The sequence below is a fragment of the Idiotropiscis lumnitzeri genome, chromosome 5 (genome assembly GCF_059441095.1).
Source record: "Idiotropiscis lumnitzeri isolate Australia: NSW breed Sydney's pygmy pipehorse chromosome 5, RoL_Ilum_1.0, whole genome shotgun sequence".
NCBI lineage: Eukaryota > Metazoa > Chordata > Actinopteri > Syngnathiformes > Syngnathidae > Idiotropiscis > Idiotropiscis lumnitzeri.
This window is the reverse complement of record NC_142395.1, coordinates 20,729,170-20,752,756: the sequence shown is the minus strand read 5'-3', so window position 1 is coordinate 20,752,756 and position 23,587 is coordinate 20,729,170. Positions and strand designations below refer to the sequence as shown.

Here is a 23,587-nt window from a genome sequence, read left to right as displayed (position 1 = left end):
GTGATTTCCAAGGGAATGTTGTACGAGTTATCATTTGAAATTGTAAACCTTTGAAGAGATTAATAGAAATAAAGTGTTACATTTCGAGATGTAGTATCTTATTTGTTTCTTACTTAGTTTCGTGAGGAATCATTAACATGAGCATTGTCTTCACATTGAGTTCCCAAGGAGCTCTCAATTTCAAAGAGATGGGTGACCCCCAAATCATATCAAAGCAATTCAAATGTATCCATTATCCAAACCGCTTATCCTCACAAGTGTCGCGGGTGTGCTGGAGCCTATCCCAGGTGTCTTTCGGCGGTAGACGGGGTAAACATTGACATTCTAAACTGATTGCCAGCAAATCGAAGGACACACAGACAAACAAACATTCAAACTCACAATCATACCAAGTAAAATTTAGAGTATCATGATGACAGAGTATTGTATTGTACGACAATAGTAAAGATTCTAATTTGACAAACCAAACCAAAGGTATGGTATGTTTGAACATTGCTTTCTTTATTTCAACAGTGATACAAGCCGTCCTAACAACACTATGTACATTTCTTTGAAGCCACTTTAAGGGCTAATTAAGTGTAAATAAACAATACGAATAGTCAATGATTCCCAACTCCAACGTAGCCTCAGATTCTTCTGGAGCTTCATTGACTACAGCTCTTCTCACCAGCACACTTTTATTTTTCTTTGGCATGTGTTCTTGAGTGCATTCTTAAAGATGACCTTCGAGAGAATCTTCTGTTACAAACTAAGCAGAAATAAGGCTTCTCTCCACAGTGCGTTTTCATGTGTTGAGTCAAATTTGAACGTGCACGGAAACTCGAGTTGCAAACTGTGCAGGTACAAGGTTTCTCGCCAGTGTGTGTTCTTGTGTGCATTGTTAAACTTGCCTTTTTGGAGAATCTTTTACCACAAACTGAACAGGCAAATGACTTTTGTCTTGTGTGTATTCTTGTGTGTACTATTAGTTCTCCTTTGTCAATGTATCTTTTGCCACAAAATGAGCAGGCAAAGGGTTTTTCTCCATTGTGTCTTCTTGTGTGTGTTGTTAAATTTGCCTTTAAAGAGAAACTGTCACCGCAAACTGAGCAGGTAAAAGGTTTTTCTCCTGAATGGGTTCTTGTGTGTATGTTTAAATCTCCGTTCTGACTAAATCTTTTGCCACAAACTGAACAGACAAAAGGTTTCTCCCCGGTGTGTGTTCTTATGTGCGTTGTTAAACCCGTCTTTAAAAAGAATCTTTTACCACAAACTAAGCAGGCAAAAGGTTTTTCACCATTGTGTCTGCTTCTTGTGTGGGTTGTTAAGTTTGCCTTTAAAGAGAACATTTTACCACATTCTAAGCAAGCAAAAGGTTTTTCTCCAGTGTGTGTTCTTGTGTGCCTAGTTAAACCAGACTTCAAAAAGAATCTCTTATCACAAACTAAACAGGAAAAAGTTTTTTCTCCATTGTGTCTGCTTCTTGTGTGCATAGTTAAACCTGCCTTTAAAGAGAACCTTTCACCACAAACTGAGCAGACAAACGGTTTCTCTCCAGTGTGTGATTTTGTGTGTCTAGTCAAAGAGAACTTGTTGGAAAACATTTTGCCACATTGAGAACATTTGAAGAATTTCTTGCCAGTGTGACGTGTCATTTCATCTTTAGAGTATTCCTCGTCATTACAAGAGTGCGACCTTATGTCATCACCTTTTGACAGTGAAGTTAAGAGGCCATTTAATTGTAATCCCTTGCAGTTGTTTCCATCACCTTCTTCACTCTTCACAATAACACCAGTCAATGGAAACTTGGTGATTTCATCCTCTTCTTTAATGTGGTGGACATTTGGCACTCCTTCATTTCTCATGTGAGATAGATTTGGCTCCTCCTCCTCTTTGATTTGGGGGAACTGCTGCTGCTTTGGACAAATATATTTACTGACATCTGCAACAACAAAAAAAAAAACAAGCATACACGGTTTGATAGATAAACTTAAGCTTTGCTCAAATGTTGTATGTATGATGTTGTATATCATTGTTTAATGTGCAATGTTTATATCCTTATATCCAATCCAGAGTCAATCTACATTGCATGTTATTGGAATGTGGGATGAAACTGAAGAACGCAAAGAAAACCATGCAGGCACGGGGAGAACATGAAAACTCCACACAGGAAGGCCGGAGCTGAAATATCAAACCCTGCACCTCTGTACTGTGAGGCCATCATGCTAACCAGTCGGTCACTGCGCCTCAGAGGGGAAAATCAGGTGTTGCAGCAGCTATTGCGATGAAGTCAGTGACTCATCTTTCAATGACGCTAGGACAATCTTGCAAATGGCACTTGTGTGTGGAGAAGACGCTGGTTTAACAACAGGCGTATCCGCAGAATAGAACCGCTGTAACATTCTCAACACACAGTCAAGCTACAGGTGTGACCTTTACAAAAGAGACTATCACTCGCACTTTGGCCTGTTGATGTTCCAGTAAGTGCAGATGGCAGAGAGCAAATCGTATCAGTGTTCTTCAAAGTAAAATCAGATTGCAAAAATTTGACACATCTACAAGCAATGTAGTGCACAATATATTAAAAGTGGAAAGTTATTTGTGTCTATGTATGTCATTGATTGAAAACACAAATTTATCAGGAATATTCGAAGAAATTAATTGCACATGTAACTACACTAACACCTCCGCAAATAAGTCACTAAACAAGTGATATTAAGTGCCAAACCTGCTCTGTGCAACACACGGAGAGGCAGTTTGAAAACAGCGTCCACTCTTTGTCCATCGATCTCCTTCGACGTTTGAAGCTCCTCCTCGTAATCTTCGTTCACACCTTTTGCACACATCACACGACAATAACAAGACGTTCTGCTGAGCGATGTGTCGCAAACAAAGGCTTCTCTTTATTAGCAGGTAGCATGTTAGCTAAAACAAGCTAAGAGAGGCCGAGAAGCTTTAACGTGCACCACAACGAATTTGCCCGGACACAAACATTTAACTAATGATGTTTTAGTCCAGTAATGTAGTGCATCTGTATCGAGGCTAAAGTAAGCCCAGTACTAATTCAGGAAAGAAATACTCAGTGAAGCTAAAGTGGAATCGTAAAGAACCCTATGCGAAAGTATGACTCAATTGAAAGTATTACGGCAAGTCAAATTGGACAAATTACGTGACACGCTCGCGATATTAGAAATCATTATTTGTTTCACAAAGACGCACAAACACACTGGGGAAAAACCATTTTCTTGCTTATTTTGTGGTAAAAGATTCACACAGAATGCAGATTTGAGAATACACATGAGAACGCACACTGGAGAAAAACCGCACCCTATCAGGCCATGCATACACAACAGTAGCTTACTTTCTCTTACTTTTTTCCAACTTTGTTCATTAAAACTTGGCAATAGAAGTACCCCAATAACCCAGAGAATACAGGTCTCTTCTGATGTTGGTGACTAGTACTTCTATGGGTCAGTTCTTTTGTAGGTTAATGCCATAGTGTTGTGTGATTTGCCATTTTCTGATCTTACTTTACACTTGGTCTTTGAATACATATACCTATCAAGGCAAGGGTGAGTGAACTGAAGAAGAGGCACCATTACATATTTTTTTATTCACAATTATTGGATTTTCTTTTATACTTGGCAGTAGTTCTTAGTTTATACTTTCCTGCTCTTGCAATATATATCGTAGGTACAATATATATCATAGCAGTTCATAAATGAATGTGCATTTTGTCGTCCTTTAAACTCAAACGAGGGTATTAAAATATGTTTATTTGCTGACTTGATTCGGGTGATAATGATTTTCTGCACTATAGCACGTATATGTTTACACACTTGCCTGCTTCTTTTACAGTACACTTAAACAACTTTGACATCTTCACTGTTTTTAAAACTCAATTACCTGACAGTTAGTTTTTTTTCTGGCTCAACTGCCTTTTTACATTGTGCCTCATTCGAATTGTTGTTCAACTATACAGTCAACTTCATAAAAAAAAGACAAATGACTCAGAGGTTGTGAACATAGCATCAGTTTCTTTAGTTTATTTAGCTGTGTCATTCAGCGCTGCTCTTCACACCAGCACACTTGTGATTTTTAACGTGATCCTTACGAGAGAATCTTCTATCACACACACTGCAATTGAAAGGTTTCTCGCCAGTGTGTGTCCGCGTATGTGCTGTTAAACTTGTCTTTCCAGTGAATCTTTTACTACAAACTGAGCAGGAATAGGGCTTCTCCCCAGTGTGTGTTCTTGTATGTATTCTTAAATCTGCACGTCTAGAGAATCTTTTGCCACAAACTGCGCAGACAAGAGGTTTCTCCCCAGTGTGTGTCCTTGTATGGATTGTTAAACTTTTCTTTTCAGAGAATCTATGACCGCAAACTGAGCAGGAAAAAGATTTCTCTCCAGTATGTGTTCTTGAGTGTATTCTTAAATCTCCATTCTGAGTGAATCTCTTACCACAAACTGAGCAAACAAAAGGCCTTTCCCCAGTGTGTGTTCTTGTATGTATTCTTAAATCTCCATTCCGAGTGAATCTTTTACCACAAACTGAGCAGGTAAAAGGTTTTTCTCCTGTGTGTGTTCTTGTGTGCATTGTTAAATTTGCCTTTCTAGAGAATCTTTTACCACAAATTAAGCATGCAAAAGGTTTCTCTCCTGTGTGTCTTCTTGTGTGCACTGTTAAATTTTCCTTTCTCGAGAATCGTTTACCACAAACTAAGCAGACAAAAGGTTTTTCTCCAGTGTGTGCTCTTGTGTGCTTTTCCAACAATAACTTGTTGTTGAAGGTCTTGTCACAGTGAGAGCACTGGATGCCAGTGTGACATGGCATATCACCTTTAGAGTGTTCATCATCATATTCAGAAGAGTGCAACGTCATCTCAGAACAATCTGATAGTGGCGCTGAGAGGTAATCTGGTTGTGATGTGTCACAGCAGTCTCCATTAGCTTCTCCACTCTCCAGAATGACACCAGTCAAGGGAAACTTGATTTCATTGTCTTGCTCTTCCTCTTTAACATGACGAGACGTTGGCACCCCTTTCATTTGGATATGAGGAATTTCTTTCTCCTCCTCCTCTTTAAGGTGGGTGGAATCAGACTCCGGACGCTCAAGACAAAGATATTCTTCACTTACATCTGCAGGACACAAAATGACAAACAGCATCTGAGTAAATATTTTACCACAAACTAAGTAGGCAAATGGCAAACTGTAGGTAAGGAGGCAAACTGTTCTTTTATATGCTTTCAACAAAGATCTTTTAACAAATGTTTTGCCACAATGAGAAGACTGCACTGACTGAATTGCTAGTCTGATAAGTCAAATAACCTTTTGTGTGTTCATCATCAGTGACGAAATTCGTTATTTTTACTGTATCTGACAGTAAAGCTCGCAGGTTGCCTAATTGTGATCCGCCACAGTGGTTTCCATCACCTTCTTCACTTTTCACGGTAAGAGCAATCAATGGAAACATGGTGATATCCTCCTCCAGCTGCTCCTCCTTCACGTCAGGGAGCTCTGCCTCCTCTTGTCCAAGACAAAGATATTCTTCACTGACGTCTGCAGGACACAAAAAGACAAAATATGGTTTGCTTAAGTCAAGCTTTGCTTTGACAATCTCATGTTGTGACTTTGATGTTGTGTGTTATTATTTGTAAAGTTTTTAAAATTGTTTAACATATGCTTCATGAATCCTCACAGGGGGAATTCATGTCGCACATCATAATGAAATAAATATGCAGGGTATATAACTGCAAACGTCTTATTTTGATTAAAGACAAAGATAATCAACCTGTTTTGAACAAACTAGAAAAATCAAAGAACTTTTACTTTTGAAAGACTGAAATCAGGGGATTTGGATTATTTTAAGATGGAAAATGTCTAAAAGTTATTAAGCAATCTTCAAAAAAGTTGTCCATTAATTTATTGATCAAATAATTGTTAATCGACGAAGGTTGACACATCAACAAGCAATGTAGTACTCAATCTGTATGTCATTGACTATGATTGAAAACACGTATTAATCATAAATATTCGGATACATTAATTGTCCATGCAACTTACTAAAACCGAAACAAAGTAGTTATTAAAAAAGTGAGAGTAAGTGCACATACCTGCTCTGTGTAAGACATAATGAGGCTGTTTGAAAACAACGTCCAATCTTTGTCCATCGGTGTCTTTTGATGGATAAAGTTTCTCCATCTCTTTTGACGAGAGCGGTTCCTCCTCGAACTCTTCTTTCACGCATTTGCACACAATTTCGCACGACAATCACAACACGGTCTGGTGAGCTAGGTGTAGCTAACGAGCTCTTTATTAGCGGCTAGCGGGCTTAGCTAATATAAGATAAACTAAGCCCAGAAAATTTAACGTGCCCCACACTGAGCTCGCCTGGTCACAAATATTTAACTAACGATGCTTTCGTCCATTAAAGTAGTGATGGGCGTTATGTATCGAGGGTGCTGTGCGTTCAGTATTAACTCAAGAAGACTTATTTCGTAAAACTCAAGTGGTGACGTAAAGAACGTACACGGAAGTATGCGTCATTGAAAGTAGGGCAACTCTACTTGGACAAATTATGTGCTAGGGGAGGTTACCTTCCAAATACCTTAAATTAAGAAGACGTTCAATTGTATACAAGACGTGTACTGATAGGCGGCACCTTGGCCGACTGGTTAGCACGATGGCCTCACAGTGAGAGACAGCATCGGGGGTGGGTTCGATCCCGGCTCCGGCCATCCTGTGTGGAGTTTGCATGTTCTCCCCGTGCTTGTGTGGGTTTCCTCCGGGTACTCCGGTTTCCTCCCACATTCCAAAAACATGCATTGTAGGCCGATTGAACACTCTAAATTGCCCCTTGGTATGAGTGTGAGCGCGGATGGTTGTTCGTCTTTGTGTGCCCTGCAATTGGCTGGCAACCAGTTCAGGGTGTCCCCCGCCTCCTGCCTGAAGATAGCTGGTATAGGCTCCAGCACCCCCCGCGACCCTAGTGAGGAGAAGCGGTATAGATGATGGATGGACGTTTACTGATACATCTATGTCTTGGGAATAATAGATGAGCTGGTCATTTGAATCGGATGTGTTGCTGCCGGGAGAGATAGAACGCATCCAGCAAAGTTTCCCCGCAGGACTGGATTTTGACACTTATGAATAATTGCACTCTTGACATGCGGGACATATGGAGGACTGAAAGTGCCAAAATTAAGTAAATAAATACACCATGTAATATTAAATTAAAATTGTCATCTATTAATTCATTCATTAGTTGTTTCATTCATTCATTAAATCTGGAATGAAATAAATCAGATGAATCAATAAATTCACCTGAAGTCAGACGGGATAGGCTCACCGCCACCTTTAAAGGACATAAGATGTATAGGAAATGACTGAGTGGATTCTTGTGTATATTTCCTACTGGAATCTTCATTCGGAAAGCCATCTGGGCACATTTTGATGTGACAGATTCTGTACAGGTGATGTTGAGAAATACTGGTTGTTTAAATACAACGTGTGATGAATTTCTTAAATATCGTGTATTATATCCTTTCACTAACACAGAACCGCAACTATAAGGGTACCCACAGTTTTGCTTATTATGATGATTCAAAAAAGGGATACGGTGGTACCTTGACTTAAGAGTTTAATTTGTTCTGTGACCAAGACTTTGCTTTGGTGTGCTCTGCTTTATTTTTATAACAGTTTTACCCTTGTAAACGAATCAGAATGTTATTAATCCATTTCAGCCCCCGCGACCCTCATTCGAATTCTTGGTCAACTATACAGTCAACTTCATAAAAAAGACAAATGACTCAGAGATTCTGAACATAGCGTCAGTTTCTTCAGTTTATTTAGCTGCGTCATTCAGCGCTGCTCTTCACACCAGCACACTTGTGATTTTTAACGTGATCCTTCCGAGGGAATCTTCTATCACACACACTGCAATTGAAAGGTTTCTCACCGGTGTGTGTCCGTGTATGTGCTGCTAAACTTGTCCTTCCAGTGAATCTTTTACTACAGAGTGAGCAGGAATAGGGCTTCTCCCCAGTGTGTGTTCTTGTATGTATTCTTAAATCTGCACCTCTCGAGAATCTTTTGCCACAAACTGCGCAGACAAAAGGCCTTTCCCCAGTGTGTGTTCTTGTATGTATTCTTAGATCTCCATTCCGAGTGAATCTTTTACCACAAACTGAGCAGGTGAAAGGTTTTTCTCCTGTGTGTGTTTTTGTGTGCATTGTTAAATTTGTCTTTCTAGAGAATCTTTTACCACAAATTAAGCACGCAAAACATTTCTCTCCTGTGTGTCTTCTTGTGTGCACTGTTAAATTCTCCTTTCTTGAGAATCGTTTACCACAAACTAGGCAGACAAAACATTTTTCTCCAGTGTGTGCTCTTGTGTGCTTTTCCAACAATAACTTGTTGTTGAAGGTCTTGTCACAGTGAGAGCACTGGATGCCAGTGTGACATGGCATATCACCTTTAGAGTATTCATCATCATATTCAGAAGAGTGCAACGTCATCTCAGAACTATCTGATAGTGGCGCTAAGAGGTCATCTGGTTGTGATGTGTCACAGCAGTCTCCATTTGCTTCTTCTCTCTTCAGAATGACACCAGTCAAGGGAAACTTAATTTCATTGTCTTGCTCTTCCTCTTCCTCTTTAACATGACGAGACGTTGGCACCCCTTTCATTTTGATATAAGGAAATTCTGACTCCTCCTCCTCTTTAAGGTTGGGGGAATCATACTCCGGACGCTCAAGTGATCCGCCAAAGTGGTTTCCATCACCTTCTTCACTTTTCACGGTAACAGCTATCAATGGAAACATGGTGATATCCTCCTCCTGCTGCTCCTCCTTTATGTCAGGGAGCTCTGCCTCCTGTTGTCCAAGACAAAGATATTCTTCACTGACGTCTGCAGGACACAAGAAGACAAAATATGGTTTGCTTAAGTGAAGCTTTGCTTTGACAATCTCATGTTGTGACTTTGATGTTGTGTGTTATTATTTGTAAAGTATTTTAAATTGTTTAATATATGCTTCATGAATCCCGACAGGGGGCATTCAGGTCGCACATAATGAAATAAATATGCAGGGGATATAACTAGTATCAACTAGTGTAACCAAACCAAGCGGCTGATTCAGCAGAGTGGTGAGCAACAACATTGTTGAAGGAACAAACTTAAATTCAGAGTATGGTAATTTTTGTGATTTGTTCCTAAATCTATGAATTGTAATCGCTGAAATCCTGCACAAAACTGAGACTTCACTAAATGTTGAACTATAGCATTAAACTACTTACTTCTATTTCAGTTGTCCGGATTTTTGGGGCAGGGTGAAAAACAAGCCAAGGTCAACACTTGGGCCCACCCCAAATATTAACATTAGCAGTACCGAACACTGTAGGTTTATCAGAGCCTATCCAGTGCAGATGCAAGTGACTTGATTATAAATACCTGGCACATCTGTACCAGTGTGCAGTTAGCCATCATACTCTGCCAACAACCCGTCTGGTATTGGTAATCGACTAACGTTGACACATCAACAAGCAATGTAGTATTCAATACATTAAAAGGGAAATGGTTTATTCGTGTCTCTGTGTGTCATTGACTATGATTGAAAACACATAATAATCATAAATATTCGGATACATTAATTGCCCATGCGACTTACTAAAAACGAAGCAAAGTATTTATTAAAAAAAGTGAGAGTAAGTGCACATACCTGCTCCGTGTAAGACATGACGAGGCTGTTCGAAAATAGCGTCCAATCTTTGTCCATCGGAGTCTTTTGACCGATAAAGTTTCTCCATCTCTTTTGACGTGAGACGTTCTTCCTAGAACTCTTCTTTCACACATTTGCACACATTTTTACACGACAATCACAACACGTTCTGGTGCGCTATGTGTAGCTAACTGGCTCTTTGTTAGCGGCTAGCGGGCTTCGCTAAAATAAGATAAGATAGGCCAAGCAAATTTAACGTGCCCCACAACGAGCTCGCCCGGTCACAAATATTTAACTTAGATCTTTTAGTCCATTAAAGTAGTGATGGAGATCATGTATCGAGGGTGCTGTAGGGCAAGTATTAACACATTAAAAAACTTATTTAGTACAGCTGATGTGGTGACGTAAAAAACGTAGGCGGAAGTATGCTTCAATTGAAAGTAATACGGCGACTCTACTTGGACAAATTATGCGCTAGGGGAGGTTACCTTCCCAATAGAATAAATTACGAAAACGTTCAATTTATATATATATATATTTACTGATACATCTATATCCTGAGAAAACTAAAACACAATAAAAAAGACACACAGTTGCATAACTGAAGCCTTTTACATCCCACTGGGAAAAGTAGACCCCGAATCTGCTCAACTCCATGAATCACAACTGTCAATCTCCGGTCCTGGAGGGATTCAAATGAGCAGGATACGCATCAGTCATTTTCAGATCTTACTGATGAGCTGGTAATTTGAATCGGATGTGTTGCTGCCGGGAGAGATTGAAAGCATCCAGGAAAGTTTCGCAGCAGCACTGGAGTTTGACACATTTGAATCATTGCACCCTTGACATGCGGGACATATAGAGGACTGAAAGTGACAAATAAATTATTAAAATTGTCATCTATTAATTCGTTAATTATTTGTTTCATTCATTCATTAAATCTGGAATTAAATAAATCAAATAAATAAATAAATGCACCATTAATTAATTAATTAAAGGGTAATTAATTACATGTTTTATTGATTTATTAAATGTGCAATGAAATACATTGATATGTCATTTATTAATTAAATTACCAATAATTATATGTAAAAACTAATGTAATTATTTCTGTTCCCACACGCACTTTTTTTTAAAATAATCTTTTACAAACACTGCCCTCGCATTTCAGTTCAATTGGTGGCGATAATATTAAATGATAACGTTAAATGCTAGTTTCGGGAGGCGACATGGGTCACAATACGTGTCCTATGTTTTGGGGCGGTTGTGCAGCATTGGTATAATGACAGTAAAGACACAATACAACGTTGTTTCCACATCTAAACACACTACATTGATTCTCGATGCGTTGGCAACATTGTTTCGTAGTACTGTTCGTGAACGCATAGTTTGATCAAGGGGACTTGCCGTATTGTTTCCACTGCAGCTCTACTTCTGTGTACGTGTTCCTTTAACGACAAGCGATTCCTTAAATAATTCTCGTGAAATTACTCAGTACAAAACCCTTGCCACAGTACGCTCATCAGTACTAAAACGTCATTGACCAAATCTTCGTGCCCCGGATACGCTCGTCTCGGAGCCTTGAGGCTTTTCGAGCTCGTTTGGCTTAGCACAGCTTGCTAACTGTAAACAAAGAGATGAGTTTATTATCGACGCGTCGCTGAGCAGAGATCAAGTGTGAGCGTAAAGTGTTGTGATTTTCGCGTAAAATGTGTGCAAAACGGGCGAAAGAAGACTGGGAGGAGGGACTTTATGCATCAGACAAACGAGACCAGCGCCAATATGTGTTACACGGTGCAGGTCTGTTCACTTTCTCCCCCTTTTTTAGTCGCTACTCTCGATATAAACGTTATTCCTGGGTGACATGTTTCGTGTCAGGGCTCCTGCCTGCATATTCCCTGCCTGCAAATTCTCCGTGCTTGGGTTTTCTCCCACATTCCCAAAACAAGCATGGTACATTCAATCAAGACTCTTAATTGTCCATAGGTGTGAATGTGAGTATGAATGCTTGTTTGTTGTGTCGTGTGATTGGCTGGCGACCAGTCCAGGGAGTATATCGCCTGAAGTCAGACGGGATAGGCTCACCACCACCTTTAAAGAGCATAAGATGTATAGGAAATGTCTGAGTGGATTCTTGTGTATATTTCCTCATGGAATCTTCATTCGGAGAGCCATCTGCTGCACATTTTGATGTGACAGATCCTGTACAGGTATCAGATATTGTGTATTATATCCTTTCACAAACGCAACTATAAGGGGGCCCACAGTTTTGCTTATCAAGATGACTCTGTTGAAAGATATTTTGCAGTGTCCATCTAGTCTGTTATAATGATCCAAAAAACGGATTCGGTGCTACCTTGACTTAAGAGTTTAATTTGTTCTGTGACCAAGACCTCTGATTTATTTTTATATCAGTTTTACCCTTGTAAGTGAATCAGAATGTTATTAATACATTCCAGCCCCCCAACCACACCAGATTTTTTGGAAAAGGAAACCAGCAGTATATTGTAAAATGTACAAATCTAATAAAAAAATACATTTAACAAGTTTTACACTGACACACGCCCCCCCCACACACACTCTGTAGTTCATTAAATTGTTTGTGAATGTGATTCTTGAATCTTGAGCCTCGTTATTATGTATGTTCCTGATGAACATGTATAAGGAGTCCAGTACAACATCTACGTAACAACATAAGACTTTACAAAATCATTTGTGTTTGTCTTCTACAGACGTGTGTGAAGAGGGCATTCATCCTGAGCATCAGGTGCACGCACACATCAATGAGGAAAAAAAGCTTGAGCCGCATCAAATCAAAGAAGAAGAGGAGGAGGCTGATATTACAGAATTTCCATTGACTGTCATTGTGAAGAGTGAAGATGAAGATAATGAAGACGAAGGTGAAGACCACCATGGAGGATCTCAAGCAGACAACCTCTTACCTCCTCAATCAGATAGTGACGACATGTCATCACACTCTCGTAATACTTTCGATGATGAACACTCAAAACGTGAATCGACATCTCAGACTGACAACAAACGTGTGAAATGTTCTCAGTGTGACAATACATTTTTCAACAAGTCATCATTGAAAAGACACATGAGAACCCACACCGGAGAGAAGCCTTTTGCTTGTTCAATCTGTGGTCTTAGAGTAACTCAAAAGAGTATTTTAACAACCCACATGAGAACACACACTGGAGAAAAACCTTTTGCTTGTTCAGTTTGTGGAAAAAGGTTCTATGTCAAGGGACAATTAAGAACCCACACTAGAATACACACTGGGGAGAAACCTTTTGCCTGTTTGGTGTGTGGTAAGACATTCTCTTTAAAGACAAGTATAATAACGCACACAAGAACACACACTGGAGAGAAACCTTTTATCTGCTCAGTCTGCAATTTTAGTTTCAGTGCTTATTCGGGATTGTTTAAACATATGAAAACACACACTGGGGAAAAAGAATTTTCCTGCTCAGTTTGTGGGAAAAGATTTGCTCGAAGCTGCAGTTTGACAACACACACAAGAATACACACTGGCGAGAAACCATTCAATTGCAGTGTGTGTGAGAAAAGATTCTCCCGTAAGGATCAGGTTAAGAGACACAAGTGTGTTGGTAAGAAGAGGAGTGGTCAATGAAGCTGTAAATAAATTGAAAGAGAAAGATGTGTGATTTTGAATAAAGTACAAGTCATCAAGCTGGGATTGTGTGCAGTATTTGTAATTGTATGAACCTGGATGCAGTAAAGAACAATTTTAAGTTTGAGTTATTTAAGATTTATGGTGGTATTTCTGTGTTATCATAGGTTCATTCACTCGTTAAATTACTTAACATACGTCACTGACAATGTGTAAATTTGGGAGAAAATTAGTCACAACACATTTTCAGCTTTTGTGAAGCAGGCCGGAAGAATGAAGCTCCTTTTGTTTTGTTGAGGATGGATGTTGATGGGTGGGCGGCACGGTGGGGCACTGGTTAACACGATGGCCTCACAGTGCATCGGTGCAGGTTTGACTCCGACTCCGGCCTTCCTTTGTGGAGTTTGGATGTTCTCCCTGTGGCTGTGTGGGTTTCCACCGGATACTTCCGTTTCCTCCCACATTTCAGACATGCATTGTAGTTTGATTCAACACTCTAAATGGTCCCTAGGAATGAGTGTGAGCGCGGATGGTTGTTTGCCTTTGTGTGCTTGCGATTGGATGTACCCTGCCCGTCTTCGGGCTGGGCGATCCTCGTGAGGAGAAGCGGTTCAGATAATGGATGGATGGATGTTGATTGTAAATGGATGTCATTTATCACACTTGTCACAATGTGAAGCGCAATTCTACCTTCGGTACTCAAAGCGATTCACCAAACTCAAGGTTCGGTATCTTGCTCGAAGACAGTTCAACATAGTTACACTAGCCAGTTATCGAGCCTAAACCTTCTGAGTTGGTAGACTTCTTCCTTAATTATTTTTTTTAGACTTACACTAATAGTGCAGAAGGAGGATGCTTTTCATTAAGCTACTTCGCACTGCTTCTCTATATATAAAACGCACAATGGAAAAATTGACCCACGCTACAGACTACAGTTGAAAGAATGTCTCTTTAAAACAAAAAAGATGGCAAAACAGGATAATATGTTTAGGGGAAAAAGTACGACATTGATACACCGGCTGCAAATATGTTGTTATTGTTGAGGACAGCAAATGGGACAAAACGTCTTTGTACTGTTGAACGCTCCCACAAGCTATGGGTTGAAGATGTATTTTCCTTTTTGTTTTTTTGTTTTGTTTTATCATTAAAATTGTGAAAAATACAAATGGGGGAAATACGTTGCGAATTTCGTACCGAAATACAATAAATAAAAATAAAGTAAATCACAGAACCCCCCCCCCCAATATAAAAACGTTTACACAATAGGCCAGAGAAGTTCATTACGTAAATGAACAAACGTCCACAGCTTAATCCTTACACGTGATACATGACTAAATAAACAAATCTTCTACCCGTGTATAGCACTGAGGACCTCTGCTGGGCGAATTAAATACTACATCAGGAGAAAAAAAAAGATAAAACCACGAGTCTTCAGTCATGAAGTTGTTACAGCACGAACAAGAATAATAAAATGCATGACAAAGAAAACGAGTACAACACAGAACAACCCCCAACCAATATTGGCGCATATTTACAGTACTTACAAAAAAAAAACCTGACCATGTGATGTTTTGTGACACACTTAAGACCGACTTTAACATGGATTTTATACCCCTGATGAGCGTGAACGTAAGCTTCTGACCACCTCTGTAATAAAACTACAGTATCATGTAATATGATTAAGGTAGATACTGATCAACTTACCACAGGCAATCAACTTTGATGCGTGTTAGCAAGCCATAGCTACAACAATTTTACATTTTAAAGTCCTGGAGCTTCATTGACTGCCGCACTTCTCACCAGCACACTTGTGTTTCTTTAGCTGATCCTTACGACAGAATCTTTTATCGCACATACCGCAAATGAATGGTTTCTCACTTGTGTGTGTTCTTGTGTGTTTAACCAATTTTGAACTTTCACTGAAACTCAAGGTACAAACTGAGCAGGAAAAGGGCTTCTCTCCGGTGTGTGTTTTTGCATGTCTTGACAAATTGCGACTTCTTGAGAATCTTTTATCACATGTCGAGCAGGAAAAGGGTTTTTTCCCCAGTGTGTGTTCTCATGTGCAGAACCAACCCTGAACGGTCACTGAAACTAAAGTTGCAGACTAAGCAGGCGTAGGGTTTCTCTCCAGTGTGTGTTCTATTGTGCCTTATCAAACTTGCTTTTCGAGAGTATCTTTGCCCACAAACTGAACAGGCAAAAGGTTTCTCTCCATGATGTGTTCTTGCGTGTGTGTTCAAATGTTCCCTACGAGCAAAACTTTTCCCACAATCTGATCAATTGAAAGCTTTCTCTCCTGTGTGGGTAATCATGTGATTATTCACAACATCATTGGACACAAACATTTTGTCACACTGTGAACAATTCCATCGTTTGTTGTCGGTGTGACATGTTATGTCACTTTTAGCGTGTCCTTCATCATCATCATCAGTGTCGGGAGAGTTTGATGTGATGCCATCATTATCTGATAGTGGTGATAAGATCTTGTCTGCTTGGGATCTTCCACATTGATTTTTATCACCTTCTTCAACGTCATCATCTTCACTCTTCACAATGACAGTCAATGGAAATGTGGTGATATCAGCCTCCTCCTCTTCCGCTTTTTCAATGTTCGAAGGCTCTGGATCCTGCTGCTCAGGATGAAGATATTTTTCAGTGGTGTCTGCAGAACGCAAGATGACATTCACATAGTTTAGTAAAGTTCCATCAGTATCTCAGGGGTTCAGTATTTTGCCATGGTTACAATGGCCAGTGCTCAAAACCACAACCTCTAGGTTGGGAAATGACCATTCCAACCATTCTACACTGATCCACCTGTGTGCAGTGATGTTTAATGCCTCTGGGTCTTGAGAAAAGAACCATATAAAGAACAAACTGCGCAGCTTGATCAGAAAATAACACCCTTGTGTGTTGCAAGGACCTATTTCTTTTGTTGAGCAATTAGTTTCCTGATAACACTATCACTGACAATTTTCCTTTTTCTTGGAGCCCTGCACAACAGCAACTGCCGCTACATTGTCCATACAACTGCGCAAACAATTTTATTTTGTCTTTCTGAATCAAGTCCACATGCGCACTGAGAAGATGGGCTAGTCCAGGGGTGTCCTAACATGACCCTCAAGGATCGCTGTCCTGCAGGTTTGAGATGTCGCTCCAGCAACACACCTGATTCAAATGATCACGATTGTTTTCACGCTTCGGAACTGAACTGATCGGATCATTAGAATCAGGTATGATGCAGGAGTGACACATCTAAAACAAGTAGGGCAGCGGCCTTCGTGCATTCATTTTTCCTGGTCTGTTAGTCAATGAGTTAATTAGAGTGTAAATTAACTGTCTGAAAACGTTCTTTTGGAGAAGTGAAGACAGACAGAAATGGGAACCTGCCAATTACAAGCTCCTTAAGACAATTTAGTAAGGGATTGCCATTATGAGTTCGAGTGCTGAGTTCGAGATCGACTCCTTGTTGATGAACTTGGCTTCTCGCCCACGTATTTCAACAGGAAATTCACAAATTCAGGAATTGTGAAGACAGATACATTTAATTCAAAAAACAGATTAGAGTGAACATCAGAGCAGATAATTCAAATTTAAAATAATTTAATGTAATAATTATTTTTATGTGATAGAATGAAGTGAACGAACCTGCAAATCTTGATGATTCTTCAAAACAGAGTCCAGCAAATGACGTTGTCGCTCGTTTTCCTCTTTCGTTCCACAAAGTTCCTCCTCGTGCTCTTCTTTCACACAGTTTGCACACATTTTTACGAGACAATAACAACACTTTAGTATCGCATTTGCTCTTGCTCAGCGAGGTGTTGATAATAAACCCGTCTCTCTGTTGGCGTCTGGCAAGCTAAAATAAGATAAACTGGCTCGAGAAGCTTTGAACATGAACTGAGATGAGTTTATCTAGACAGAGAAATAAGTCATCGTTTTTTGTACTGTCAAGTAGTTATGTAGATATTGTGCCCAGGCTTCACTATGATCACAGGTACTAATTCGGGAAGAATTATTTTGTGATAATAATTTAGCTAGTTGTATACATGGAAGTAGATATGACGTAAAACGTGTACGGCAATTCCACTTGGACAAACTAAGTTCCGCAAAACTGTAATGAATAAAGTAAATAAAACAATATGCTACCCGAGATATTATAAAACGACCTATATTGTTTCATTTGAGGTATACAAGACACACTTTTTTGTGATCACAATAATATTCCGTCTCTAATCCTGAGTTTTTTTCAGTGACGCAATTCCCCATAACCAATCACGCCTCGATACGAAATAAAATTACTTCCTGGATTTAGCAAAATTTCCTCTGAGTTTGCAGCCTCATCCCGAGGACCACACTTTACTCAGTGATGTTCCTGTTCTCCGGGAAGAAAGTCTGATCATCTAACAGTACTTTACTTTAGTAAAATCCTTTATACATTCTCTTGTCTGGGTCAACTCGTCTCGCTGCAGGTTAAAGCTTCCCGTGCTATTTTTTTTAGCTTAGCCTGTTAGCCGCTAACAAAGAGACAGGCTTGTTACCAATAAGTCGTAAAGCAGCGATCAAGTGTAAGTGCAAAGTGTTGTCAATATCGCGTGAAAATGTGTGATAGAATTACTAAAGAAAAATACAAGGAGGAACTTTCTGGAACAAAAGAAGCGAACGAGCGACAACCTCTTCTACTGGACGCTGTTTTCAAGAAGGCTCAAATAGTATTACACAGACCAGGTTTGTGCACTTCCTAATCTCACTTGTTTCGTTGCTATTTTATACTTTTGAATGTTTTTTTTTTATTTCCAAATCAAAGTTTCATCACTGAAGTCCAACAACTCGGAGTGACTCCCAAAATAGCGGCTGTGCTGTGAATCAGTCACTCGCTCACTCAATATGGATTTTTGTATTCATTCATTCATTCGGAAAATTAATGTAAATTAATGAAAATATCCAATCATAACTAATAATCTTGATATTTTTTTCTTTATGCGTTTTAGACTGTCCTTGCAAAATCTCCGTGTAAGGATTATAGATAAGGATATGAGTGAATCATTCTAAAAACAGTGGTACAATTGATGTTTTCACACGCGGTTGGATTGTCGATGCCGTTAACTTTCAGAGTCAAAATAAATCGTCTTCCTTCTCCGCCATCGCCTCTGTTACCATGCTGCTTTGTATTTGTTATGATTTTGTTTTGAATGACGTAACAGATCTGGATGATTTTGACATCTCCACTTCAGTTTCCGTTTTAATGGAATGATCCAGTAACTATACCTCCTTGCAGCTCAGGTGGGATTGTATTTTTCTTATTGCTTGGTGTGAAATAAATAACAGATCCGTAGTTTGTCATCTGACAAATTATTATTTTTGTACTTACAATCACAGCGCTGCCCTACTTGAACCTCACCATTATACATGTTCTTGATATATCGGCATGAGACTTGACAGAACAAAAATAGACTTTACATTATTTTGTCTTGTGTCCTGCAGATGCCAGTGAAGAATATTGTCACCTTGAGATGCAGGAGCCAAAGGCCACTAATGTCAAAGAGGAAGAGGAGGAGTCTGATATCACCAAGTTTCCATTGACTGTCATTGTGAAGAGTGAAGATGACGATGATGAAGATGATGACGAAGATGACGAAGAAGGTGAGGGAGACAACGGTGGTGGACTCCAAGCAGACAGCCTCCTAGCTCCGCTATCAGAAAATGACGACATGACGTCACACTCTCCTGACACTGAGGATGATGACGAACACTCGCAAGGTGATGGGACATGTCACACGGACAAGAAACACGTGAAATGCACGCAGTGTGGGAAAACATTTAGTTCAAAGTGGAATTTGAAGGTTCACCTTCGAAGTCATAAAGGAGAGAAACCTTTCACCTGTTCTGATTGCGGTAAAAGATTTACAAATAAGGGAAATTTGAATGTACACACAAGAATACACAATGGGGAAAAACCTTTTTCCTGCTCAGTTTGTGGTCTTAGAGTAACTCAAAAGAGTGGTTTAACAACTCACATGAGAATACACACTGGGGAGAAACCTTTTACCTGCTCAGTATGTGGTAAAAGCTTCTCCATAAAGGGTCATTTAAGAAGACACACCAGAACACATACTGGAGAGAGGCCATTTGCCTGCTTAGTTTGTGGTAAAAGATTCTCTATAAAGGGACATTTAAGAACCCACACAAGTATACACACTGGTGAAAAACCTTTTGCCTGCTCAATTTGCACCTTCAGTTTCAGTGAACGTTCAAAATTGGTTAAACACATGAGAACACACTCTGGAGAAAAACCCTTTTCCTGCTTAGTTTGTGGTAAAAGATTCTCTGCAAAGACTAGTTTAGTAAGACACACAAGAATGCACAATGGAGCAAACCCTGTTGCCTGCTCAGTGTGCAACTTAAGTTTCAGCGATCGGTCTGGATTGATTGAGCACAAGAGAACACACACTGGGCAAAAGCATTATTGCTGCTCAGTATGTGGAAAAAGATTCACTCAAAGAGTACACTTGACATCACACACAAGAATACACACTGGTGAGAAGCCGTTTAGTTGCAGTGTGTGTGAGAGAAGATTCTCTCGTAAGGATCAGGTAAAGCGACACAAGTGTACTGGTGAGAAAAGCACCTCTCAATGAGGCTTTAGATTGTGATAAAACAAGCTGTAAATGTGTACATGTAAGCCGAAATAAAATACAAGATTGAATTTAGTTGATTTCTTCGGTGAAGTCATTTGAGGTTTGTGAGATGGTTGTGTGTTCTTACTGTTAGGCATACAAATGAATATATTTGGTCTTTTAGTAACTGCACTCACCAAGGTTATTATTATAAACGAAAACGTGCAAAATAACAAAAACTGCAATAAAAAAACATTTTCATTAATTTTTTTGATTAAAAATTGAATTCATGGTGCTGCCGGATGTACAACAGTTGTAAGTTCCAAATGACGTAACGCATTGACAATGAGGTCTTGTGGGTAAGAAAATAAAAATAAAACACCATAATGGCGAAATTTGGGCGAAAACGGCAGAGCTCCTACTGGGGTTATTTTGATTATGATTGTGTCCCGGACAAAGCAAATGCATCGTCATGGAGATAGGTTTTATGTGCTGCATACTGCCACCCCTCTCTCTCTCTCGCTCTCTCTCTTGCTCTCTCCATCTCTCTCTCGCTCGCTCTCACACGCACACACATTCAATATGCAAAGACTTACATTTGACGACTTCTGTTCAATTACGAGATTTTTTTAATTACAAAAATTAGATCGTTGGCCATATTTCGTAAAGGTAAAGGCACAAACACGACACTGCTCACTATCCTTACAGCCCGGTAAGTTTCCTAACAAAATGAAAATAGCTCAAGGTGCGCCGCTCTACAAAATTGGGGGCTGAATCCATTTCTCATATTACAGGCTTGTTTCATTTCGTCACCATTCCTCACAACGGAGGAGACACCTTTTTTAGACAATGCCTGTTGGGGTACTCTGAACTGACACGGACTGAAAAAAAAACGGGGAGCTAATTATAAAAAGACCGACGAGACACTACAGTTTGGTGATACCGAGAAGTCCCGATGGGGCTGCGACACCGGGTGCAATTTCGTGATTACGTAATTTGTCCAAGTGGACTTGCCGTACAAAACTTTGACTGCAGCCTCCACGAATGGTTTGGCTAACCAAACGCGCTTAAATTCATTAAATTATTCTTGCTGCATTAGTATTGACTACGACGAAGCCTCAAATAGTTTGTCACTTCTTTACTGGCGTAAAACCTAACTTTGTAATTACATTTTAGCTTTTGAATTAACTCGTCTCTATGTACGTAGAAGCTACTTCAGCTAGCTCAGCTTGCTAGCCATAACAACGAGTTTGACTTAACACATCACCAAGTAGATGTTTTGTGTAAATGTAGTGGTGTGGTTATCGCGAGAAAATGTGTGCCAAACGCGTGAAAGAAGAGTATGAGGATGAATTTCCCGGAATAAAAGAGGAGAACGTGAGAGAACGTCAACTAGACGCTGTTTTTCCGACGTCTCAATTTGTGTTGCACAAGGAAGGTTTGTTCACTTCCGATTCTCACTTGTTTATTAATAACTACTTGGTATTTTTAACAACAATCCTGTGATTATTTCGTTCTTGATTCGAGCGGTGTCTATTGGGGCAACTTTGGTCACTTATCTTCATTGTTTCCGGAACTTCGACAAATCTTCATTTACCGCCCCATCGAAAATATCCAACCGTTTTAGTGTCCAGTTGTTTCGTAAACATTTAAAACACAGCGCCTCTATTTCTAGTCCTGATCTGCTCCGAGACGTCGTTAACATTGTAAAATAAATGAAAGTAAAAGGTAGACAGTGACAGCCAAGGTCGTGAAGAAAGTGGGCCCAAGCGATGAGCAATTCAAATATAAATGATTCACATTCACTTTCTAGTGGCACATACAGTACTTAAGCCCATGCTTCTATGTATCAACAACATGAGACCTGAGCTGAGCAAAGTTTGACTTTACCAAACATTGTTTGTTTGTCTTCTTGTGGCCTGCAGAAGTCAATGAAGGAGGTCTTCAATCTGATCAGCAAGAGTGGAGCGCCAGGCTGGAGCAGCAGGAAACAAAGCCATTTAACATCAAAGAGGAAGAGGAGCCAAAGCCTCCCAACATTAAAGGGGAGCCAGAGCCATCTCTCAATAGCGACAAAGAGCGGCCAGAGACCCCCAGAATTAAAAAGGAAGAGGAGGAGGCTGATATCACCACGATTCCATTGATTGCTATTGTGAAGATTGAAGAAGGTGATAGAGACCACTGTGGAGGAGCACAAGCCGACGGACTCTTAGCTCCCCTATCAGATAGTGAGGACATTACGACACAGTCACCTGAAGCATATGATGATGAACACTCTGAAGCGGATATTACATGTCATACAGGCAAAAAACTCTTAAGAATGCACACAGGGGAGAAACCTTTTGCCTGCACAATTTGTGGTAAAGGATTCTCTCGTAAGGCACATTTGGAAGCCCACATGCGAACGCACACTGGAGAAAAACCTTTTTCTTGTTCGGTCTGCGACTTAAGTTTTGGTGAGCGTTCAGGACTGGTTCAACACACGAGAACACACACTGGAGAGAAACCCTATTCCTGCTCAGTTTGCGAAAAAAGATTTACTCAAAGGGCCACTTTGATATCACACACAAAAACACACACTGGGGAGAAACTGTTTTCATGCTCTGTTTGTGGCAAAAGATTCTCCCAAAGAGGCAATTTGTTGACACACACAAAAACACACACTGGTGAGAAACAGTTTTCATGCACTGTTTGTGGTCAAAAATTCTCTCAAAGAGGCAATTTGGAAAGACATACAAGAACACACACTGGGGAAAAACCATTCAGTTGCAGTATATGTGATAAAGTATTCTCCCAAAGCTATCAGGTTAAGAAACACAAGTGTGTTGGTGAATGAAAGTTTAAATAGCTTTAACAAAGAAATAGATGCTTTTTGGTAAGCGGTGGAAACACATATCATTCTGAATAAAATGTAAATCTTCAACGGCAATAGTGTTGAGTATCTATTTTTGGAGCACGAATGCATTTAAGCTAAATTGTTGTATGCCATTTGAGATGGTGGTTATTTATTCATTTTAAAGGGTAATCCAAGTTACCAAAACAGATACAGAATGCAATTGATAGGTTTTTTTTGGTTGAAATTTGTATTGATGGGATATTTTGGATACTTTTTTTTTTACTTTTCACCAAAGAGAAGAGGGTCAGCATTTCACTGTTATGATACAAATGAATGGATTAAGCTTCCAACAGACGTGAGGTCCAAATGCAATTGACTTTTAAATCCAGGTTGAAAGCTATGCTCTTTTCCCATGACTATTATTAAGGAAAGCATTTCATTTTTAAAATCAAATCTGACAAAATCTTGTACTTGCCTTGAACATTCTTTTAGTAATTTGAGTAAGCCAATTTTATTTAATTACTTTGCTTTTAAATTAACTATTTTTTTTGTAAATGCTTTTAAATGTTCTAATCTTTATTGAGTGTCCTTGTATATAAAATTATCTATATAAATAAAGATGACTTGCCTTGCCTATTGATGATTATTTCAGAGGCCAATCAGAGTTCACCTAGCCCGCCAGATACTTGAACATGACATAACACTGAGCACAAAAACATAATTTGTCACTACTTTTTGTGCTCTAAATATTATAATTTGTGCTCTTATCTTGTGTTTTATAGCTGCGATAGGCTCCA

The 23,587-nt window shown here is 39.5% G+C and overlaps 4 protein-coding genes and 1 pseudogene across 7 annotated transcripts; 1 reads left to right on the top strand and 4 right to left on the bottom strand.

Annotated features, from left to right (window-relative positions):
- Positions 1 to 505: 505 nt before the first annotated feature.
- On the bottom strand, positions 506 to 3,121 carry LOC148337233 (uncharacterized). The gene is made up of 2 exons (XM_088295484.1): positions 2,708 to 3,121; positions 506 to 1,921 (listed from the first exon to the last, which is right to left on the bottom strand). The coding sequence occupies exons 1-2, from the start codon at positions 2,823 to 2,825 to the stop codon at positions 678 to 680; spliced, it is 1,362 nt and encodes a 453-aa protein (XP_088151610.1). The 5' UTR covers positions 2,826 to 3,121; the 3' UTR covers positions 506 to 677.
- Positions 3,122 to 3,908: 787 nt separating this feature from the next.
- On the bottom strand, positions 3,909 to 6,518 carry LOC148337232 (uncharacterized). The gene is made up of 3 exons (XM_088295493.1): positions 6,098 to 6,518; positions 5,418 to 5,543; positions 3,909 to 5,122 (listed from the first exon to the last, which is right to left on the bottom strand). The coding sequence occupies exons 1-3, from the start codon at positions 6,183 to 6,185 to the stop codon at positions 4,038 to 4,040; spliced, it is 1,299 nt and encodes a 432-aa protein (XP_088151619.1). The 5' UTR covers positions 6,186 to 6,518; the 3' UTR covers positions 3,909 to 4,037.
- A 1,281-nt stretch (positions 6,519 to 7,799) lies between these two features.
- On the bottom strand, positions 7,800 to 10,377 carry LOC148337231 (uncharacterized). Its single transcript, XM_088295500.1, has 2 exons — positions 9,701 to 10,377; positions 7,800 to 8,892 (listed from the first exon to the last, which is right to left on the bottom strand). The coding sequence occupies exons 1-2, from the start codon at positions 9,786 to 9,788 to the stop codon at positions 7,841 to 7,843; spliced, it is 1,140 nt and encodes a 379-aa protein (XP_088151626.1). The 5' UTR covers positions 9,789 to 10,377; the 3' UTR covers positions 7,800 to 7,840.
- A 4,220-nt stretch (positions 10,378 to 14,597) lies between these two features.
- LOC148337230 (uncharacterized) lies at positions 14,598 to 17,386 on the bottom strand (annotated as a pseudogene).
- Positions 17,387 to 17,652: 266 nt separating this feature from the next.
- On the top strand, positions 17,653 to 23,364 carry LOC148337229 (uncharacterized). 4 transcript variants are annotated; one of them, XM_088295489.1, is made up of 3 exons: positions 17,653 to 18,065; positions 18,822 to 18,980; positions 21,880 to 23,364. In XM_088295489.1, exons 1-3 carry the CDS (start codon positions 17,939 to 17,941, stop codon positions 22,788 to 22,790), a joined length of 1,197 nt encoding a protein of 398 aa, XP_088151615.1. In that variant the 5' UTR covers positions 17,653 to 17,938; the 3' UTR covers positions 22,791 to 23,364. The 4 variants fall into 4 exon arrangements, with proteins under 4 accessions (XP_088151615.1, XP_088151613.1, XP_088151614.1 ...); XM_088295487.1 differs by having other exon boundaries at positions 18,822 to 19,097; XM_088295488.1 differs by lacking the exon at positions 21,880 to 23,364 and having other exon boundaries at positions 18,822 to 20,047.
- The last annotated feature ends 223 nt before the right edge of the window (positions 23,365 to 23,587 follow it).